Below are 19756 nucleotides of genomic sequence, written 5' to 3' on the forward strand. Positions count from 1 at the left end.
TAAATCTAACCTTAAAATGCAAGCTTTTTAATGCACCCTTCTGACTTCCAATACTTTGGTGAGTTAATAAGAATACTGGTAACACTTTAGTGTACAATTCTCACGATTAACTAGTTGGTTCCCTTCCAGGAACTTCGAGCTACGTCCGAAGACGCTATGGGAACGCCATCAGCGTAACCGGCACTCTGAATATTGTATACAACCAGTCTAATGAATGGGCGAGGCGTCACGGGCGGGGTGACGTCACGACCAGGTATATAAGCACGTGCGGCGGAGCCGGCTTCAGCTTTTTGTCATTCAGCAAGCGCTCTGTGTGTTGTCAGTCTGATTCTTTGTCTTGTGAGTCTTATTTGGTGTTGTCTGTCTCAGAAACATGCCTAAGCTAAGGCAAAGACTAGGGGCGATCCTAGATCGCGTTTCAGGTTGTGTGTTAGTCCCTGCCCTCGTTACATCATGAGTGGGGACACACACAACCTGTGCGTGGTCTGTTTGGGTGCGGAGCATGCGGCATCAGCTCTCGAGGGAGCCGATTGCCTGCACTGTGAGCGGCTCTCGCTGCGCACACTCCGCACCCGGAAGGCTCTCTTCGAGAAGGGAGCCTTCGCGAGCCTCCCACGCGGTGCTGGTCCCGCTGCTGCCGAGGCAGAGCGGCGGCTGCACGCGTGGAACTCGCAGGCTGATCTGGCTGGCGAGAGTCAGATGGGCACCCGTCTCTCGGTGCGGAAGCGGTTCTCTTTCCCCAGAGACGAGGGCTCGACGCTTCATCTCTCTTCCTCCGAGGAGGTTGATGAGACGAGCGTTGACGAGGTTTCGCCGCCTCCGTCGCTCCAATGTAATAGCGAGCTCGCCAAGCGTGCTGTCGGTCCCGCGTTGCAAAATCAGAGCGGTGGCTGGGCTCGCGCAGCTCGCATATGGATCATCAGATCCAGCGCGCGCTCTCTGTGCTTGGAAGCGGTTCTCTTCCCCCAGAGAGAGGGCGCGACGCCCCGCCTGTCTTCCTCCGAGGAGGTGGATGAGGAAGGCATCGATGAGCTTCAAATCAAATCAAATCAAATCACTTTTATTGTCACATCACCACAGCACATGTGCCTTCGTGAGTGAAATTCTTGAGAGCGTGCTCCAGACACTGCAGAAACAATTTACATATAGACATTACCATACATACGTACAGACTTATACAGATGACAATGTGTAATATACACATACGTATACTCAGTACACACAGTGTACTATTAGACAGACATACAGTTACCGATACACATTATACACAGTATGTAGTACACATTCTACGTTATATACACACAGTAATATGCGAAGATGCAGCAGATTATATATAAACCGGATGTGCAAATGTCATGGATGTGCATTGGATGGTATCCAGTGCTGGCAAAAAGATTGTTGTATTTGTGCAGTAGTGTACTGGTAGTCCAGTTTGAACTGTATGGAATTAAAGTGCAGTGCGTGGTATATTGTAAAGTGGGAGTGTGCTGTAGGGTGTATTAATTTCGACTGTTCATTAGCCTGATAGCCTGAGGAAAAAAGCTATCCCTCAGTCGGCTAGTGCGGGATCGGATGCTGCGGAGACGTCTTCCTGAGGGCAGCAGAGAGAGCAGTCTGTGGGACGGGTGGCTGGAGTCATTGATGATCCTCCGGGCTTTCTTTATACACCGCCTGGTGTAGATGTCCTGGAGGGAGGGAAGCTCACCTCCAACAATGTGACGGGCAGTTCGCACGACCCTTTGCAGAGCTTTGCGGTTGCCAGCAGTGCTGTTTCCAAACCAGGCGGTGATGCAGCCGGTCAGGATGCTCTCCACAGTGCAGGTGTAGAATGATCTGAGGATGCTGGGGCTCATTCCAAACTTATGAGGGCAGATGGTATGCGCGCTCTCGAAATTCAGGTGGCCGCTGGGCGGGCGCAGCCTCCTCCGCATACCAGCTCCTCGCGCAACAGGTCCTGACGGGCGAGCCCCAGGACTACGGAGGACGACCCCTACTGGGGTGGAGCGGCTCACACCGCGGCTCACGGTGACCGTCTCCCCTCGGTGCCCTCCGGGGATTTGTCTGCCAACCCTGCAGTTCCAGGGCACAGCAGGTCCCAGCGAGCGTTATTCTCAGGTTCTACCGCCTGTGACTTCAGCGGGCCTGAGAGACTCGCCTCAGCCGCCAGATTACGCGTCTCCTGTCGGTGCGCCGCAGCAAGACAGCGGTCTGGCCGCTTCTCTAACACCAGAGGTCAGTCTCGAGAGACTGATTCCCTTAGTAGATCGTTTGGCAGCCTGGCAACGGCTGCCGAACGTGTCTCTCTGGGTCCTGCGGACAGTAGAGGCTGGCTATTCCATCCAGTTCGATGGGCCACCCCCACGGTTCAACGGGGTCTGTGTGACTACGGTCCGCCCCGAGCAGGCTCTGGTCCTGGAACAGGAAGTCAACACTTTGCTGAAAAAGGAAGCCATAGAGTTGGTTCCACCTCACGAAGTGTACACCGGCTTCTACAGCCGATACTTCATTGTTCCGAAGAGGGACGGAGGGCTGAGGCCCATACTGGACTTGCGTCTCTTGAACCTCTCAGTCAGATCGCCGAAGTTCAAGATGCTGACGGTCAAGCAGATCGTATCTCAAATCAGGTCCGAGGACTGGTTTGTCACGATAGACCTCAAAGACGCATATTTCCATGTGTCCATCCTTCCCTCTCACAGGAAGTTCCTGAGGTTCGCTATCGGGGGCAAAGCGTACCAATATCGGGTTCTTCCCTTCGGCCTAGCACTCTCACCCCGCACTTTCACCAAGTGTGTAGATGCGGTCCTGGTCCCATTGCGACTGCAAGGCATCCGCATACTAAATTATATCGACGATTGGTTGATCCAGTTTCAGAGGCTGCTTGGGCTCATGGCAGCTGCGTCCAGCGTGATTCCTTCTGGCCTGCTGTACATGAGGCCCCTACAGTGGTGGCTCAAGACCAGGGGGGTCTCCCTGAGGGGAAACTCGATCCGCGCTGTCAAGGTATCACGGCGCTGTATCCGTGCCTTAGACATGTGGAGGAAACCCTGGTTCTTGTCCCAGGGCCCGGTGCTGGGAGCTCCTTGTCGCCGCGTCTCGCTAGCGACGGACGCTTCCCTCACCGGTTGGGGTGCGGTCATGAGTGGCCACCCTGCCCGCGGTCTGTGGAGTGGTCGCCACCTGACGTGGCATATCAACTGGCTAGAGATCCTAGCTGTGTTCCGTGCTCTCAAGCACTTCCTCCCAGACCTGAGAGATCGCCACGTGCTGGTCCGCACCGACAGCACGGCAGTGGTCTCTTACATCAACCACCAAGGAGGTCTGCGATCGCGCCCCTTGTACAAGCTGGCACACAAGATCCTTGTGTGGTCCCAGGGCAAGCTCCTATCATTTAGAGCTGTGCACATTCCTGGGTATCTCAACATCGGAGCAGACGTCCTGTTGAGACAGGGGCCAAGGCCCGGGGAATGGATGCTTCACCCCCAGGTGGTGAAGCAGATTTGGAAGGTTTTTGGCCAAGCACAGGTGGACCTCTGTGCGACTCGAGAGTCGGCGCAATGTTATGGAGGCCCAGGATGCTTCGATAGCGGCCTTAAGCTCATCCAGAGTGTTGGGTCTTGCGTCTCTCAACTTTCTCTTCACAATATCCCACATATTCTCTATGGGGTTCAGGTCAGGAGAGTTGGCAGGCCAATTGAGCACAGTAATACCATGGTCAGTAAACCATTTACCAGTGGTTTTGGCACTGTGAGCAGGTGCCAGGTCGTGCTGAAAAATGAAATCTTCATCTCCATAAAGCTTTTCAGCAGATGGAAGCATGAAGTGCTCCAAAATCTCCTGATAGCTAGCTGCATTGACCCTGCCCTTGATAAAACACAGTGGACCAACACCAGCAGCTGACATGGCACCCCAGACCATCACTGACTGTGGGTACTTGACACTGGACTTCAGGCATTTTGGCATTTCCCTCTCCCCAGTCTTCCTCCAGACTCTGGCACCTTGATTTCCGAATGACATGCAAAATTTGCTTTCATCCGAAAAAACTACTTTGGACCACTGAGCAACAGTCCAGTGCTGCTTCTCTGTTCAAAAGTGGCTTGACCTGGGGAATGCGGCACCTGTAGCCCATTTCCTGCACACGCCTGTACACGGTGGCTCTGGATGTTTCTACTCCAGACTCAGTCCACTGCTTCCGCAGGTCCCCCAAGGTCTGGAATCGGTCCTTCTACACAATCTTCCTCAGGGTCCGGTCACCTCTTCTCGTTGTGCTGCGTTTTCTGCCACACTTTTTCCTTCCCACAGACTTCCCACTGAGGTGCCTTGATACAGCACTCTGGGAACAGCCTATTCGTTCAGAAATTTCTTTCTGTGTCTTACCCTCTTGCTTGAGGGTGTCAATGATGGCCTTCTGGACAGCAGTCAGGTCGGCAGTCTTACCCATGATTGCGGTTTTGAGTAATGAACCAGGCTGGGAGTTTTTAAAAGCCTCAGGAATCTTTTGCAGGTGTTTAGAGTTAATTAGTTGATTCAGATGATTAGGTTAATAGCTCGTTTAGAGAACCTTTTCATGATATGCTAATTTGTTGAGATAGGAATTTTGGGTTTTCATGAGCTGTATGCCAAAATCATCAATATTAAAACAATAAAAGGCTTGAACTACTTCAGTTGTGTTGTAATGAATCTAAAATATATGTAAGTTGGGGGTGGTGATGGCGCAGTGGATAAGACACATGCCTTTGGTGTGAGAGACCCGGGTTCGAATCCACTGTGAGACACCAATGTGTCCCTGAGCAAGACACTTAACCCCTAGTTGCTCCAGAGGCGTGCGACCTCTGACATATATAGCAATTGTAAGTCGCTTTGGATAAAAGCGTCAGCTAAATGAATAAATGTAAATGTAAGTCTAATGTTTATAAGTACATTACAGAAAATAATGAACTTTATCACAATATGCAAATTTTTTGAAAAGGACCTATATATATATATATATATATATATATATATATATATATAACACACATATACAAAATGAGCTGGCCCAGATCCGGCAAGGTACTAGACCAGATCAGGCCCACATTTGCTCCAAATAAAGCTAAAGGAATCCGCATCTGGTCTGGAGCTGGTCCAGTTCTGGTCCAGATCCGGAAAATCGGATCCCTGCCGGGATTGGCCCATTCTGCCAAAATACACCGGCCCGAGTCTGTTGTGCGGATCTGGTCCAGAACAAATCATTTTTGCTACTTGGATTTCAATGGTTGCTTTGTCATGTCCAGTGTCGTTAGACTTTGTTGCGGCAACGTGCTGTCTGCCCCGCGATAACCTCTCCTTGTTGGAGTGCATTGAAAGACGATGATCTTGAATCGAAGCTAGCCAGAGATAGTCAAAAATATTAATTATTGGCAATGTTAAGAGGATTTGGCATTTCCAATTCATTCTTATTTTTGTTAGGCCTATTATTATTATGAAATTACTCTTATTATTAAATTAAAAGTACAATTAATTTGCCCCGCAATAATTAATGCATAACTGACATGCTGCGAGGATAAGATTAGGCTATATTTACTCCTCAATTAAAATGTTTTTAAAAAAGGTCTTTTAAAACAGGTCTGTTAGGCTATAGGCTACCTACAATGAATTACCTACAATGAATCCTATAAAATATTAACCCTGCAGTCACCAATAAAAGTCAATGAAATAGAAAGCTTTTATTTCAAGCACCGACTTGAAAGCTTCGTCATTACTCCGTCATTCCATTTTTACTTTCACTTTCTGCTTATAGTGAATTGACAGAGATTAAGACGTTCACCGGCATAAATCTTGTGCAAAGTTTGCACGTGTGCAAACCCTGACGCAAACACGTACTTGTGTGATATCCATTGGCTTGCCTTCATGGTTTAAAATAGAAATATTTCCAACATTGCGACGTAACCAATTGCCCGGCCCCCCGTATCGAAAACGTACCACCACTGTGTCGAATCGAACCGAACCGTGAGTTTTGTGAACCATTACACCCCTAATACATATATACATAATTGGATGTCTTTTTTCAAAATACACGTTCTGTTCTCCAATAACATAAGCAAAAAGACAGATTTCACATTTTTGGCTGAACTATCCCCTTTAAGTGTTTGGAAGTGCACAGAAAAGAAATGACATTTCCACCCAAACGTACTCGACACCGTCAGCTAAAGAAATATTTGAGCAAGTGCAGTATATTCTGTAGACAAAATATGGCTCAGGATGATGAATTCTCTGGGCTGTATCACCTATCAGCCGTGGCAGGTGTATGAGATGAATGTGCTTTAGTTTTGGGTGCTAAAGCCTTGAGAGATATTCGGCCTCGAGTCTCTGACGGCTGTGGCGTAATTTCCTGCCAATTTTGTGCTTAAATACTGTGGCCCGTATTAATAAATGCAAATGAATGAGGAGCAGGCAAGAGTTCAATGAGAAAAAAAACACACAACTGCCACTAGTGTGTAACCTTGACTCCATAAGACTCCCATTCACCGTTTGACTTTCTATTCACACATTTTCATAACTGACAGTAAAGAAGACGTATGAGGGTGATTTGTTCTCGGCTTCGCCCCGTGCCGACGTCCACGTTCTTTGAGAGCATGAATCATAATGGACAACGTGCTTTGCGAGGAAATACGGAGTGCATTCGCAACAAATTGATCTTATGCTGAGGGTTTATGTCTCGTTCCATACAAACAACTGGTAGAATTGATAAACGATAAATCCTGAGGAGGCTGAGACCTCACAATGGGAGATACAAACCATATTTCCACATATAGTTACTGTTAGGCTAAGTGATGGTCAATCAACACAAACTGGAACCTACTAAAATGATTCTTGTAAATAAAGATTATTAGAGTATATTTTACAAGAAAGCAGAAAGCGCTACACTTTTAAAAATAAAGGTGCTTCAAAAGGTTCTTCACAGCGATGCCATAGAAGAACCATTTTTGGTTCCACAAAGAACCATTCAGTCAAAGGTTATTTAAAGAACCATCTCTTTCTGACCTTTTTCTAATCTGAAAAACCTTCTTTCGCCACAAAGAACCTTTCAGTTATTCTAGTAAAAGTTGAATAAAAAGTCAAATAAATAAATGTGAAATAAAATAAAATTCCAGTCAACATCTGTTTTATCAAGCAATACTTTTTATGGTTTAGTTTTAGTTCACTTTAACAACCCTGGAAATTATTATTATTATTTTTTTTCAGTGAAACTAATACCAAAGAGCATCTTAAAAACCATATACAGCCAGAAATAATTACTGAAGAATAGATCTTTTTTTAATCATTTAATAGCCATTTAAGATCTTTAAAGGTTCTCCTAAACTGCTAATAAAGATCTATTTAATCATTATCGTGTCATTTTATAAATGTTTTGACAACTATATAAACATTAAAAATGTGGATTTAACTGGGTTTTACAGCCTGATTGAATAGGAGAACGTTTTAAATGTCTCAAAAGGATGTTGTTGTTTTTTTTCCTGTAGTACTTTAGACACCAAACCAAAAACCAAAAAGCATCTCAAGACAAAAATGTTCCAAGAATGTTTTGCTAATGTTCCCATTAAGTTATGAAAAAGTTGTTGTTGTTGCAACTATTGAAACATTAGAAATGTGCACACTTCACCTTTAAAGAAGAGGTTTATCCCTCATGTTATCATTCATCAGCATGACCCGCTTCCCAACATCTAGAGGAACTGGAGCTAAACACCGTCCCTCGCTTGCCATCTCCTTTCTTCCTGCTCTATAATTGATTCTGCTGGCCATTTCTAGCAAGACATGGCGACATACTTCACAATTATGACTAAGCTTGTGCAACACTCTGGTGGCAAGTCAGCTTTATCATAAAGCTCACGACACCGCCAAGAGTAAGCAGCCACACAGTCATGATTAAATTGAACACTTCAATGCCTCCGGACCAGCTTTTGGCAATGATAAACGACCTGTAAGTAAAGATAACATACTAGGGGATGTCAGTCTTTCTGACCCGAGATCAGATAGGGAAAACCTCCTGATATGCTTAGTGCAGACACTGAGTGTTTAGACATGATTGGCAGGTGGATTTTGAGCCAACAACCAGCCCCGGATCTCACCAGTCTACCTCGGTGCTGAATATAATTGCCTTGGCAGAATGAACAGCCAGGGCGTAATGTGAAAAACTGCCGCTGCACTACTCTGTTAATTCACTGACCGCTGTATTTGTCATCTGTGTTAGTAACAGTCACATTTCTGGGCCTATTACTATTACAAATAGGTAAACAAAGGCCGAGTATCAAAAAAGAAACACTATCACACCATATGAGAGCTTATACGCTGTTAAACAAAGGATCGAAACGTGTTTTACAGCCTGATGAAGCACAAGAACCTTTATAAGCCTCTGAAAGAAATTTTTAATCTCCAGTTCTTCAGAAAAAAAAAACAAAAAAACTGAGAACTAAGAGACACGGATCTGAAGAACGTATGAAATATCAAAAATGTTTTAATCTCCAAAAAAACCAAAGTACCTCAAAAACCTCACGCAGGCAAAAATTACAAGACAGTAATTCAAAAACCAATCAAGACCTTCAAATGTTCTCCTGAACTCCTAAAAATAACCTTCCAATTATTATATTCAATTATTGTCATGTTTGACATTTAAAGGGGTGGTTCACTGTTTTTTCCTAGTCTTGATTGTGTTTATGGAGTGCAGTCTAACGTATTAATTCTTCGTTTTTAAAAAAACTAATTATTTTTCACATAATTTACCTATATTCCACACCGCTCCGTCCTTTCTATTATAATGAGCTGATCACCTATAAAAATATCCATTTGTAAAACTTAAATTTTTCCATAAAATTTATGATATTCTTATATTATACATATATGGATAGGCTTTCCTGTAGCTCAAATAGTAGAGCATGGTGCTAGCAACACCAAGGTCATGGGTTCGATTCCCAGGGAAAGCAAGCGCTGATAAAATGTAAAAACTGTAATTTGAATGCAATGCAAGTCGTCTGCTAAATGCATAAGTGTAAATATATTATTTTATACATTATCTAAGTAACTATATATTATTAAATAATATTTATGTAAAATAAATGAGAAACTATTATTGTTAAATAAATATCATTTAATTAGATGTAAAAATAATTTATTTAACAAGTAAATTCAAGTCCAGTAAAGTAAAGTCCATTGAGGCCTGTTCTGTATGTGTTGCCTAAAGTACACAAGACACTTCAAAATCCCCCAGGACATCTAATCGTCAGATGTATAGGATCTCTTGTATAGAACCTTTATCAATTATTATTGACCACTACCTCAGATCAATCGTTGCTCAACAACCTTCATATTTGAGAGACACAAATGACTTTATTCATCAATTTAAATCAGTGAAGGTGGACAGAAACAAAATTAGTGACTCTGGATATAGTCAGTTTGTATACCAACATTCCACATTCCACGGGTCATTTTTTGGATTTAAGAAGTGACCTTACACCCTCCACCCAACTTCTTGTTGATATGGCAGAAATTGTATTAACCAACAGCTATTTTTTTATACAATAAAGAGTTCTATCTACAGAGGAATGGTACAGCAATGGGAGTGACGTTTGCACCAGATTATGAATGCTGTTTCATGTCATTTTTGGAGCAGGAATATATCTACAACAATAATCCTTTTTTTGTCCAATCTTATTTTTTTTACAAACGCTATATTGAGGAGATGAGGATTTAGACCGTTTTTGTTGATCATCTAAACAACCTTATTCCAATGATCAAATTCAATATGGAAAGCAGTTTAAATAAGATCAGTTTTTTTGGACACTTATGTTTGCATTCATGACAACATTTTATTTACAACCCTGTCTAGAAAACCTACGGCTCGGAATAGTATCCGCCATGCGTCAAAGGTCTTCCTTACAGTCAGTTTCTTCACGGAGATTCGGGGAAGTTGTGGCCTAATGGTTAGAGAGTCGGACTCGTAATCGAAAGGTTGCGGGTTCGAGCCCCCGGCCGGCAGGAATTGTAGGTGGGGGGAGGGAATGTCCAGCGCTCTCTCCACCCTCAATACCACGACTGAGGTGCCCTTGAGCAAGGCACCGAACCCCCAACTGCTCCCCGGGCGCCGCAGCATGGCTGCCCACTGCTCCGGGTGTGTGTTCACGGTGTGTGTGTGTGTGTGTGTGTGTGGATTTGTTCACTACTCACTGCTGTGTGTGTGCACTTGGATGGGTTAAAGGCAGAGCACCAGTTTCGAGTATGGGTCACCATACTTGACAATACGTCACGACTTTTTTTTTTTTTTCAGATCAAGAGGATTTGCACAAACATTGATGATTTTGAGGTGGAATGTGATAAGATGTACAAGCAGTTTCTTCTTAGAGGATATCCTGATAAATGGCTTAAGCAAGCAATTGAAAAGGTAAAATCTACATTAGTGAAATCACAATCCAAGACATCTTAAAGACCTCCTTATAAGTGTTGTACTACATTCACTGTTCACAGCCAGGCAATCAAGTCCATCATTAATAAACACCGGCATGTTCTGAGAGCTGATGATATTGGAGATAGAATCTTCAAGGAGCCTCCCCTTTTTTCATATTATAGGGGACGCAACATAAGAGATCATCTGGTCAATTCTGATACCTTCATTAAGGAGAACAAATATGTGACTTTGGATCATTCCACTGGCTTCTTTCCATGCAAGATTTGTTCAGCTTGTGAAAATGCAATTAAAACGGATTCTTTCACCAGCACCACTACTCAAAAAACTTTCAAAATTAAAGAGACTATCACTTGCTCATCATCCTTTGTTATTTATCTTATTTCATGCCCATGTGGTCTGCAGTATATTGGCAAAACTAATCACCAATTAAAGACCCGCATCAACGAGCACAGAAGCTCCATCAGAAGGATGGATATTCATTCTCCTGTGGCCAGGCATTTTGTGGATGTTGACCACAAACTTAAGTGATATGAGATTTTTAGGCATTCAGAGATTGACCAGTTCAAGAAGAGGTGGTGATTCTAATAAAAGACTGTTACAATGTGAAGCTAAGTGGATTCATCATATGGACGGTGTATATCGAAGGATTAAACAAAGAACTTCAGTTGTATTGTTTTTTATGAATTGCATTGTGTTGTTAATTCCAACCGACAACCATTGTTCTCCAATTTGATGTAGATCATCTATTGATAAATGTACACACATTGTGGTCATTTATTTATTATGATTTTTTTTTACTTTATCAGTTTGTGGTCTGATTGATCATGTGATCTCTTAAATTAAGATGGCTCTATTGTCAGCTTGGCATTGAAAAAGGTCAACATGTGACCGAAACGTTTGCCTTTTATTCAGTAAATTGCTCCAAAAATCATCTCGCTTGTGATTCTCTTTGATGTTTGAGAGTGTGCGGGCCTTCAAGCTCTTAAGGCCATTGCACACAGAGTCCGAATTTTTCGTCCGAAATTTTCGCACGTTGAAAAATATATACGACCTCACGTTTTGTCAATCACGTTTGCACACTGCCTCCGAAATTTTTGTCCGTCAAAAAAAAAAAAATCGGATCGGGTTCGATTTTTTGCGTTTTTCGCATCCGTATAAAGCATTTTGAGATGCTTTGAGGAGGTGTTTTGACCATTCAGAGCCACCGTACAAGCGAAATCCAAAATAGTGTCAGACAAATTAATACACTTCGTCTTGCAGCACAGAGCACTTTATGACAAACAAATTGCGGAATACAAAGATACAGAATATAAAGAACTGCTGTAGCCTATTTTTTTTTATGCCTGGCGCGCACCTTTCCGATGCAGCAGTTTGTTGTGTGTGTGTGTGTGTTGGTGTATCCATACCTCAGACAGTCTCTGTTCAGGATAAATTGGTTCACGGAAATTGGTGGTCTTCTTTTTATTATGTGGATTCAGTATCGCTAGCAAAGTATCAAACTGAGGCACTGACATCCTGAAATAAACTTTGAATCTCTCAAAGTCTCTCAGCTCTTTGATAAGGAGGTGGAACTGTCCTTCCTCTCTGCGCAATCTAAGGATTGGATGGACCCAATATTTCCTTTTTCTTTTTTTAAAAAGAGAGAGGACAACAAAATCATCCTCACTGCTTGAAGACATTTTGTATAGTTTTGCGATTTTTTTCGCAACGGATTAATTAAAACGCATCGGACTCAGTGTGCAAGGTCTCTGTGCGTGACGAATTTTTAAGATTGCGAATGCGAAAAAACGCATGCTAAAATTTCGGACTCAGTGTGCAGAGACCTTTACACTGTAAAAAGTGATAAGTTGACTTAACTTTAAAAAAACTGAGGAAACCTGTTGCCTTAAAATGATTAAGTAAATAATAATTTGAAAAAAAGTGTTAAGTGAATTTGACAATTTTATTATTATTTACGTGATAATTTTAAGGCAAGGAGTTTCCTCAGTTTTTTTTAGGTTAAGTCAACTTATCACTTTTTAACAAGTAAATAAAATATTATTTTACAGCATATTTTTGTAAATTTATGTCATGTATATATAAATATCTTTTTCCCTTGTAATAGAATACATATTAATGCAAAATGGTTCTTTAGAAATCCACATTCTGGTGCTTCAAGAAGCCCAGAAACCCAAACACTGATCTGAAGAATGAAACATGAATCAGCTGTTGTCATCTCCAAAAGAAACAAACCACTCAAGAGCCTCAAACAGGCCGCAATGCCTTGCTGAAAAGAACCATTAAAGAGCCTTTCTGCTTAAGTGTGTGCTCCAGTATGAAACTACACAAGTGAGCCCATGAGTCCATTTTGAAAATCGAGATATAATAATACACCGCTCAATCTACCTTGGAGGTTAAAAGAAAAATAGAAGTGATTTCAGAAATGAAGCTTTTGTTGATGACTCTTTAGGGCACAAGGACTTCAAAATGAAGAGTGAAAGTGGGTCATTGGATGTAAACAGGCCTGTGTGGACTCCCAGTGCAAATGTAAGATCAGCCCAGTGCGCTTCCTGCAGAGGAAACAGCTGAGCCCAGCACGGCTCTGATTGCGGCATGATTCTGTGTCTCACATGGACATGAGCAGGATATTTCAGGCTTGTGCTTTATGGAGCTTACAGCAGCGGCCATACAGATGAAGCTGAACAAACTGTATAAAAAAAAAACAAAAAACGCTGTTTCTGCCAAAGTGATCAGATGCACACTGAATGAGAAAGACGCACATTCCAGAAGATCACAGGAACTTGAGGGAGAACTCACCCTAGCAACCACCCAGAACACCAACCACATGGCAACATGCTAAAAACATTTGGAACACCCTAACAACGACCTTACATTTATATGTATTTACATTTTCTGTGGAAGGGGTAGGATCAAGAAATGTTTGTCCAATCAAAATGCTCATTCCGAGAATTTTGATTGACTTTCCTACCTGTGTGTCAACATATTATCATTCCTCTAATATATCCATCTTTATACACACACACACACATATATATATATAGAAGTCCAAGTAAAAATACTTAAATGCAACCATGTTGTCTACAGGCCAATCATAGAAGTATCAAATGCATTTTTATATAAGAAAATGTAACGAATATTTTGATGTATATATATATATATATATATAACATGTTTTCCAATTCCATACAGAAGGTACCTGAAAAAGATACCTTCACATAAACTTGAAGCAATTCTCACCCAAGCAACCAAATAGCAACATGCTAAAATGATTTCAACAATCAGATCACCCTATCAATGACCCTAGCAACACAGTTTCTTCTTCACAAAGTAAAATCTATACCACCAACAAATATGCACCAAGGAAATACCATTTTTGGGGGTCCCATGATATGTTTTGAAGTATCATTGAGTGGATATATCATTGTAGCATGAAGTGCCACAGCACTCAAGCGTAAGGTATGTCTGACCACCAGCGCGCTCTCATTTCTAATGCATCCTCAATCTGTGCAGACAGAAGAGCAGAATTCAGCATCCATCACCCCAGATATTGTATCCTGGAGTGCTGCGTGCTGCGGAGAGCCAGGGGCATACAAAGTTCATAACCATCTGTTTCAATTACAACACATATGCATCTCATTACCAACACCCGCGAGCTCAGAGCGTGACGTCAGCGTCGTCTTCTGGAGCGACGCAAGCATTTATGGTGGCAGCCGTCACTCTGTGTTAGACTGCTTCGGTGTAATTCCCCATTATCCACTCTGGTAAAGCTTGCTCTGATGCATTCCTTCATTCCAGATTCAACATCTGTGACCAAATACTGCTGAAAGCCTCTAAATAAATGGTGCTGAAGTCAGTCATCTCAGTAATAGTCCCTTAACTGACCGCCTGATGCAAACCGCATGCAAACATGACTGATTGACTTTATGCAACTCACACCAGTTGTACCACGTACCAGTTCACCTAGAAACTAAATCATGGTTAACAAGAACCCGTTTGATACATTTCAGAGAAAGAACTAGTCACTGCATTTGCCAGACTGACAGGTTAACTAGATATCCATAAGAAGACTGTGCATTTTGGATGGACAGTATTACTGCTCACACATTTCTCATTTAATTGACACTTTTTTTTTTTTTTTTCACCAAGCGACATTACTGTGCACTTATTTCAACAGGTTTCTACACTGGTTGATCATGGACCCTTTTCACAGACTGTGATGATATATATAGCAAAGTTTTCCTTTTCATTTTTAAAAATGTAATGCACATTACAACACTATATCTTATGTTATATTACATTGGCATTATGTTTTTATAAATCTAGTTAATGCTGCTGCGCGAATGTTTCTAATGCAAGAGCTAAAAAGCACTTGAATTAGAAACACTTTCACATCTTTCTCTCTTTTGACCAATGTGATCAGTCTCTTCATACATACACACTGTACAAGTACATTTTCTGTTATCTTTTCTTTTGCTACTAATATATACACACATTTTTTTGCATTGTTTTTCATAGAAACACTATTGAGGATTTTTATTTCTGGAAATGCAAAAAAGTCATATATTTGTTGTAGTTTCCATTTACCATGATAGACGTTTACTAACCATGGTGATGAAAATGTGAAAAGAGTCCAATGTTGTTCAGATAAATCAACCCATAAACGCCGCTAAAGACTGTGATTGGTCGCTTCACCTGTCAATCAGAAAGACGATTTCTGTCTAATACCAGATAAAAGCTCAATGTGATAAAGCAACACTCAAAAGCTTTTGATCCAGAAACCTGCCCCACATACTAAACATCACGGAAGTTCTGATATTTCAATAAGCTGTAAGATCATGATTAGATTGCAGCAATAAAATAGGAAATAAATCAATTCAAAATTCTACTTTACTTTCAACACAAATCCACTAAAAATTGTTACAATAATGTACATAATGTTACAACAGTGAATATTTCCTCAGACATATCAAAATATCCTCACCTGAGATGATTTGCATGTTCTCCACACTTGGCCAAACTGGTGTTTAGCTGGTTGGCAAGCAGGTCTCACATCCTGACCAACTAAAAACTGCTCAAAACCCCAACAAAACCCGCAAACCACACCAGCCTGAGCGGAAAACCAGAGCTTGTCTTTAAGATGTTTTTTCTCAGCAGGGAAGTATTTTATCTCGGACTGGAGTAGACGATTCAGTAGCTATAGCAGATCTGCAGCGCGTCGGACGCGTCGCGTTGCGTCTCGAACGCGCGATCGCGTTTTGTTGCGTCAAACGAGATACCTTTAATTAAGTACTCCAGGGCCTGCGCATTAATAATTCATTATTAAAGTTTTTTTTAACGTTTTGTTAGTATTTTAGGCCATTAGTGCCTATTAAATAGCCTACTGTAAATAATATTGATATTATTTTGAATTCTTAGTATGAATAAGTTCACAGTCGTAATTGTGATGATAATTAATCCACTAGGCTATTAGACACGAAGGCTTAAAACACACGACATTAAACAACACAAACCGCTGCGGCGGTGTACTACAGTAATAGACACTTACATCAAGACAAAACCGCTCATTTTTGAGACTATTTGAACTAAAAATCACACAACAGATATTCCGGATCCTATAAACTCGATCAAACCCATTAGATGGGTAAAACACCTTCACGTTATCTGTTGCATTAATTAATTACCCTCTCAAACTGCCACATTATACATCCAAACATAAAATAGACTACATCAACTAAAATCAGAAAACGACAACAGATTAGTCGTTTAATCTCCATTTGGCACAAAGCAAAGTTCCTCCTCAAGTTACTGCCGTTATTCCAGTCAGAGGACCGACCACGGACACAATTCCAGGAAAGAAGTCGTTATTCGCCTCAGATTAACGCGAATAATAGGAATAAGGTGATACTCGCCTTTGCTGACGGAGCCTGTGATGAAGTACAAGATGAGATACAGCGGTAAAATCATTCCAATAGTGTGAGAGCCCCGCAGATCCATGATGCGCTCCTGATGCTGGAATGAGACTGACTCTCCTCAGCGCGAGACTCTAGGAGCGAGAGCGCGCGCGGGTGAGTGAGAGTGTGTGTGTGTGTGTGTGTGTTCTGCTCTCAGTGGCTCTTTCACGCCATCCTGCTGCCGAAAGCATCTGAATACAGTCTCCATGAACGAACACACACACACACACACACACACACACACACACAGAGCACCGTCCGGCTGCTGCTTTAATTTAATCACATCAGGTTATAAGGAGAATCTGCAACGTTGTCAGACATCACTTTAATATTCAAACTAACGCGCCAATGAGAAATTACAAATTAATTTTAAATTCCAATTGGAAAAAAATAAATAAAAAAAATTACACAACTGTACTTGTGTGTGAGTGTGTGAGTGTGCGTGAGCGCGCGCGCGTTTTTGTGACAAATGAGGACATAAATTGGTATAATGACATATATGGCATAGGTATTAAGGAGAAGGTGACTTATGAGGACATTCCCCCCATGTCCCCATTTTTCAAAACGCTTATAAATCATACAGAGTGAGGTTTTTGGGGGAAAGTTGAAATGCAAAGTCTCCTGTGAGGGCTAAGTTTAGGTGTAGGGTAATAGCACACACAGTTTGTACAGTATAAAAACCATTACGTCTATGGGATGTCCCCACTTTTCACAAAAACTAACGTGTGTGTGTGTGTCACACTGATTTATACGGTGGCCGAGAGAGCGTTGCAACTTCAGAAAACACATGCAAATAGAAAAAGCACCAGCAAATCTCGAAAACATCATTAGTTTGACAGCAGGTGCTGCAAATGCTCACAACACAACCAAATAAAGAATTTTATTTGCAGCGCGTTTCTTTATTTGTTTGTGTTGTGAGCATTTACAGCGGGTGTGTTGTCAAATTGATCTTGTTTTCTTAATTTGCATGTGTTTTTTCTATTTGCAGCGCATTGAGCTCTCTCGGTCACCATAGATTTAGCTTTCAAGAATGTGTAGTTTTTCAGTATGAATTAAAAACGTTATTTTTCAGATTTTTTAGTAATAGCTACTGAATTTTGAAATGTCATATAGAAATTATTTTATTATATTACTCTTTTATGTTAATATTTCTCTTAATGAAGTCATCTAAAATAATGCTGCTGGATGACAAATACTGTAAATGCTGCTTGTGTTGTTTTAATACTTAAATTTTTATACTGATTATTTAAAATGACATAGAAAAGTGTATTCAATTCATTATATAAAAATCATTAAAAAACTTATGTTAATACTTCTCTCTATAAAGTTCTCTAAAAATGTGGTGGGAGAGCTGCCATGATAAACAATGCATTGTTTTGACAGTCTTGAACTTAGTAACTTAATTTCCAAAAACATTTTTATATTAATACTGAATATTTGAAATGCCACAAATAGAAAGTGTATTAAATTCTAAAATATTAGACTTAATTCAATTATTGAAATTTTTTCTCCCTATAAAGTTATCTAAAAAATGTGGTGGCATTGTGTGTTGCTGATTGATAAATAAATGCTGGCTGTGTTAATTGTTTTGACAGTCTTGAACTTAATTTAGTTTTGCAATAGGATGAACATCTAGTCATGCAAAAAAAAAAAAAAAAAGCATAATTAGTCAGATTTAATGGTGTAATCGTTTATGTTTTTCCACAATATCTTTCATTCAGTATTCATCTTGTGGTCGAATCGATTCAAATTTACACTGGTGAACTAAAACGATCAGATTCTTAAGGAATTTTGCTCAATATTGCAAGAGTACATGCACCCAATTAATCTGTCAGTAACTGGATTGAAAAGGCTTCATGTAAATGCTTCAATCTGCCTGACTGAGCTTGATCTGAATGATATTTTGATCCGATTGAAAGGGGTATAAAGATAATCAAATCAATAGGAAAATAAACAAAGCATGTAATCATGCTGTGATGCATATGTTTTCATAATCAGATCTCTATTTGCATACTTGCTATGAATGTGCAGGTAGCAGCGGTTTCAGATGTTTATTTGCTTTATGTGCCGGTCAGACGCTCTCGTCCTGTGTAAGTGGGCGGTTCTTGGATAGAATAAGCTGCAAAGTGAACCAAACATTCATGCTGAAGTCTGACACTACAAGAGATATACAGAAGTCCAATGCATAGTCACACTGATTAAATTCCCAATATAAAGCCTGATTAATGACGATAAAAACATAATTCTTTCACCAGCATTCGAGTGTGCAAGCATCAAATCAGTGGTGTGAATCACCGCACCCAGCTAACCCATGTGACCGTACTGTACCTGTTTCAATAGGCAGATGAACAGCTGAGTGCTGACCATATGATTTATAATAACAGAGTTGTGGAGCTAATCAACATCAGAACTGCTGAGAGTGAGGTGAAGCATCTCATCAGCCGCAGTACATCTGTGAAACACAAACAAACACACACACTCTTACGCAGCAGGGACAGGGTGACTTTAAAAGAATTAAAAAAACACACACACACAAAAAAAAAAAAGTTTCCTGGGGAACACGAAAGGAGACATTTGAATCATGCAGCTCTTTTTTGTTCAAAAACAATTCAGTGACCATATCTGTCAAGCTCCAAAAATGAGAAAAAAAACAGCAAAAGTATCATAACAGAAGTGTAATTGTGACTTTTATAAATCGCACAATTTTGACATTTTTCCTCAGAAATTAGTTGTTTTGCAATACTGCTTTTATATCTCGAAATTCTAACTTTATTATTAAAATTGTGAGATAAAAGTCTGCATTGACAGATATAAACTTGCAAATTCTCAGTTAAAAAAGTATATTCTAAGTTTATATTTCACAATGACTTCCTTCACAGAATTCTGATTTCACATCTCAAAATTGCCCCCCCCCCTTCAGTTGGTTGCAGCTTGTTCTCTCACAATTCAGACTCTCACAATAAAGAATAAAAAGTCAGAATCGTTAGATATAAACTCTAGATTAGATTAAAAAAAGGATAAGAGATTGCCTTTTTTATTCTTTATCCCAGGTCTAAAACAAGTTTCCAAAGACTCAACATATAGCGCACTATATATATATTACAAGTTTTCTTTGTCTGATGATCAGAAACAAACTGCAAATGTTATTCACTGAAAATATTCCTCTCCAACGAACACTGTAAAAAGTGATAAGTTGACTTCACTTAAAATTGAGGAAACCCGTTGCCTTAAAATTATTAAGTAAATAATAATAAAAAAATAATACATTAAGTGAATTGTCAATTTCAGATCCCTCTCGGGGCACGATGAGACAAGGCGATTCCAAAATAATATCCTTTATTGCAACCCACATCGAGGACCACGGAGCTTG

At 40.8% G+C, this 19756-nt stretch overlaps 2 protein-coding genes across 2 annotated transcripts in view; one reads left to right on the plus strand and one right to left on the minus strand.

The window, feature by feature from the left end:
- Positions 1-16429, minus strand: part of LOC306865753 (contactin-associated protein-like 4) — a gene marked incomplete at its 5' end in the record, with an annotated part of 151290 nt that extends 134861 nt beyond the window's left edge. The window contains one exon of the mRNA XM_079410522.1: positions 16341-16429. Coding sequence (XP_079266648.1) covers positions 16341-16429 — 89 coding nt within the window. The remainder of the gene's footprint in view (positions 1-16340) is intronic.
- LOC306865755 (serine/arginine-rich splicing factor 9-like) overlaps positions 1-19756 on the plus strand; it is a 343328-nt gene that overhangs the window by 29084 nt on the left and 294488 nt on the right. Inside the window, exon 2 of the mRNA XM_079410526.1 lies at positions 4610-4700. The gene's annotated coding sequence lies outside the window, so the exon portion shown is untranslated. The remainder of the gene's footprint in view (positions 1-4609; positions 4701-19756) is intronic.

The sequence above is a fragment of the Barbus barbus genome (genome assembly GCF_936440315.1).
Source record: "Barbus barbus genome assembly, chromosome: 47".
Lineage (NCBI taxonomy): Eukaryota > Metazoa > Chordata > Actinopteri > Cypriniformes > Cyprinidae > Barbus > Barbus barbus.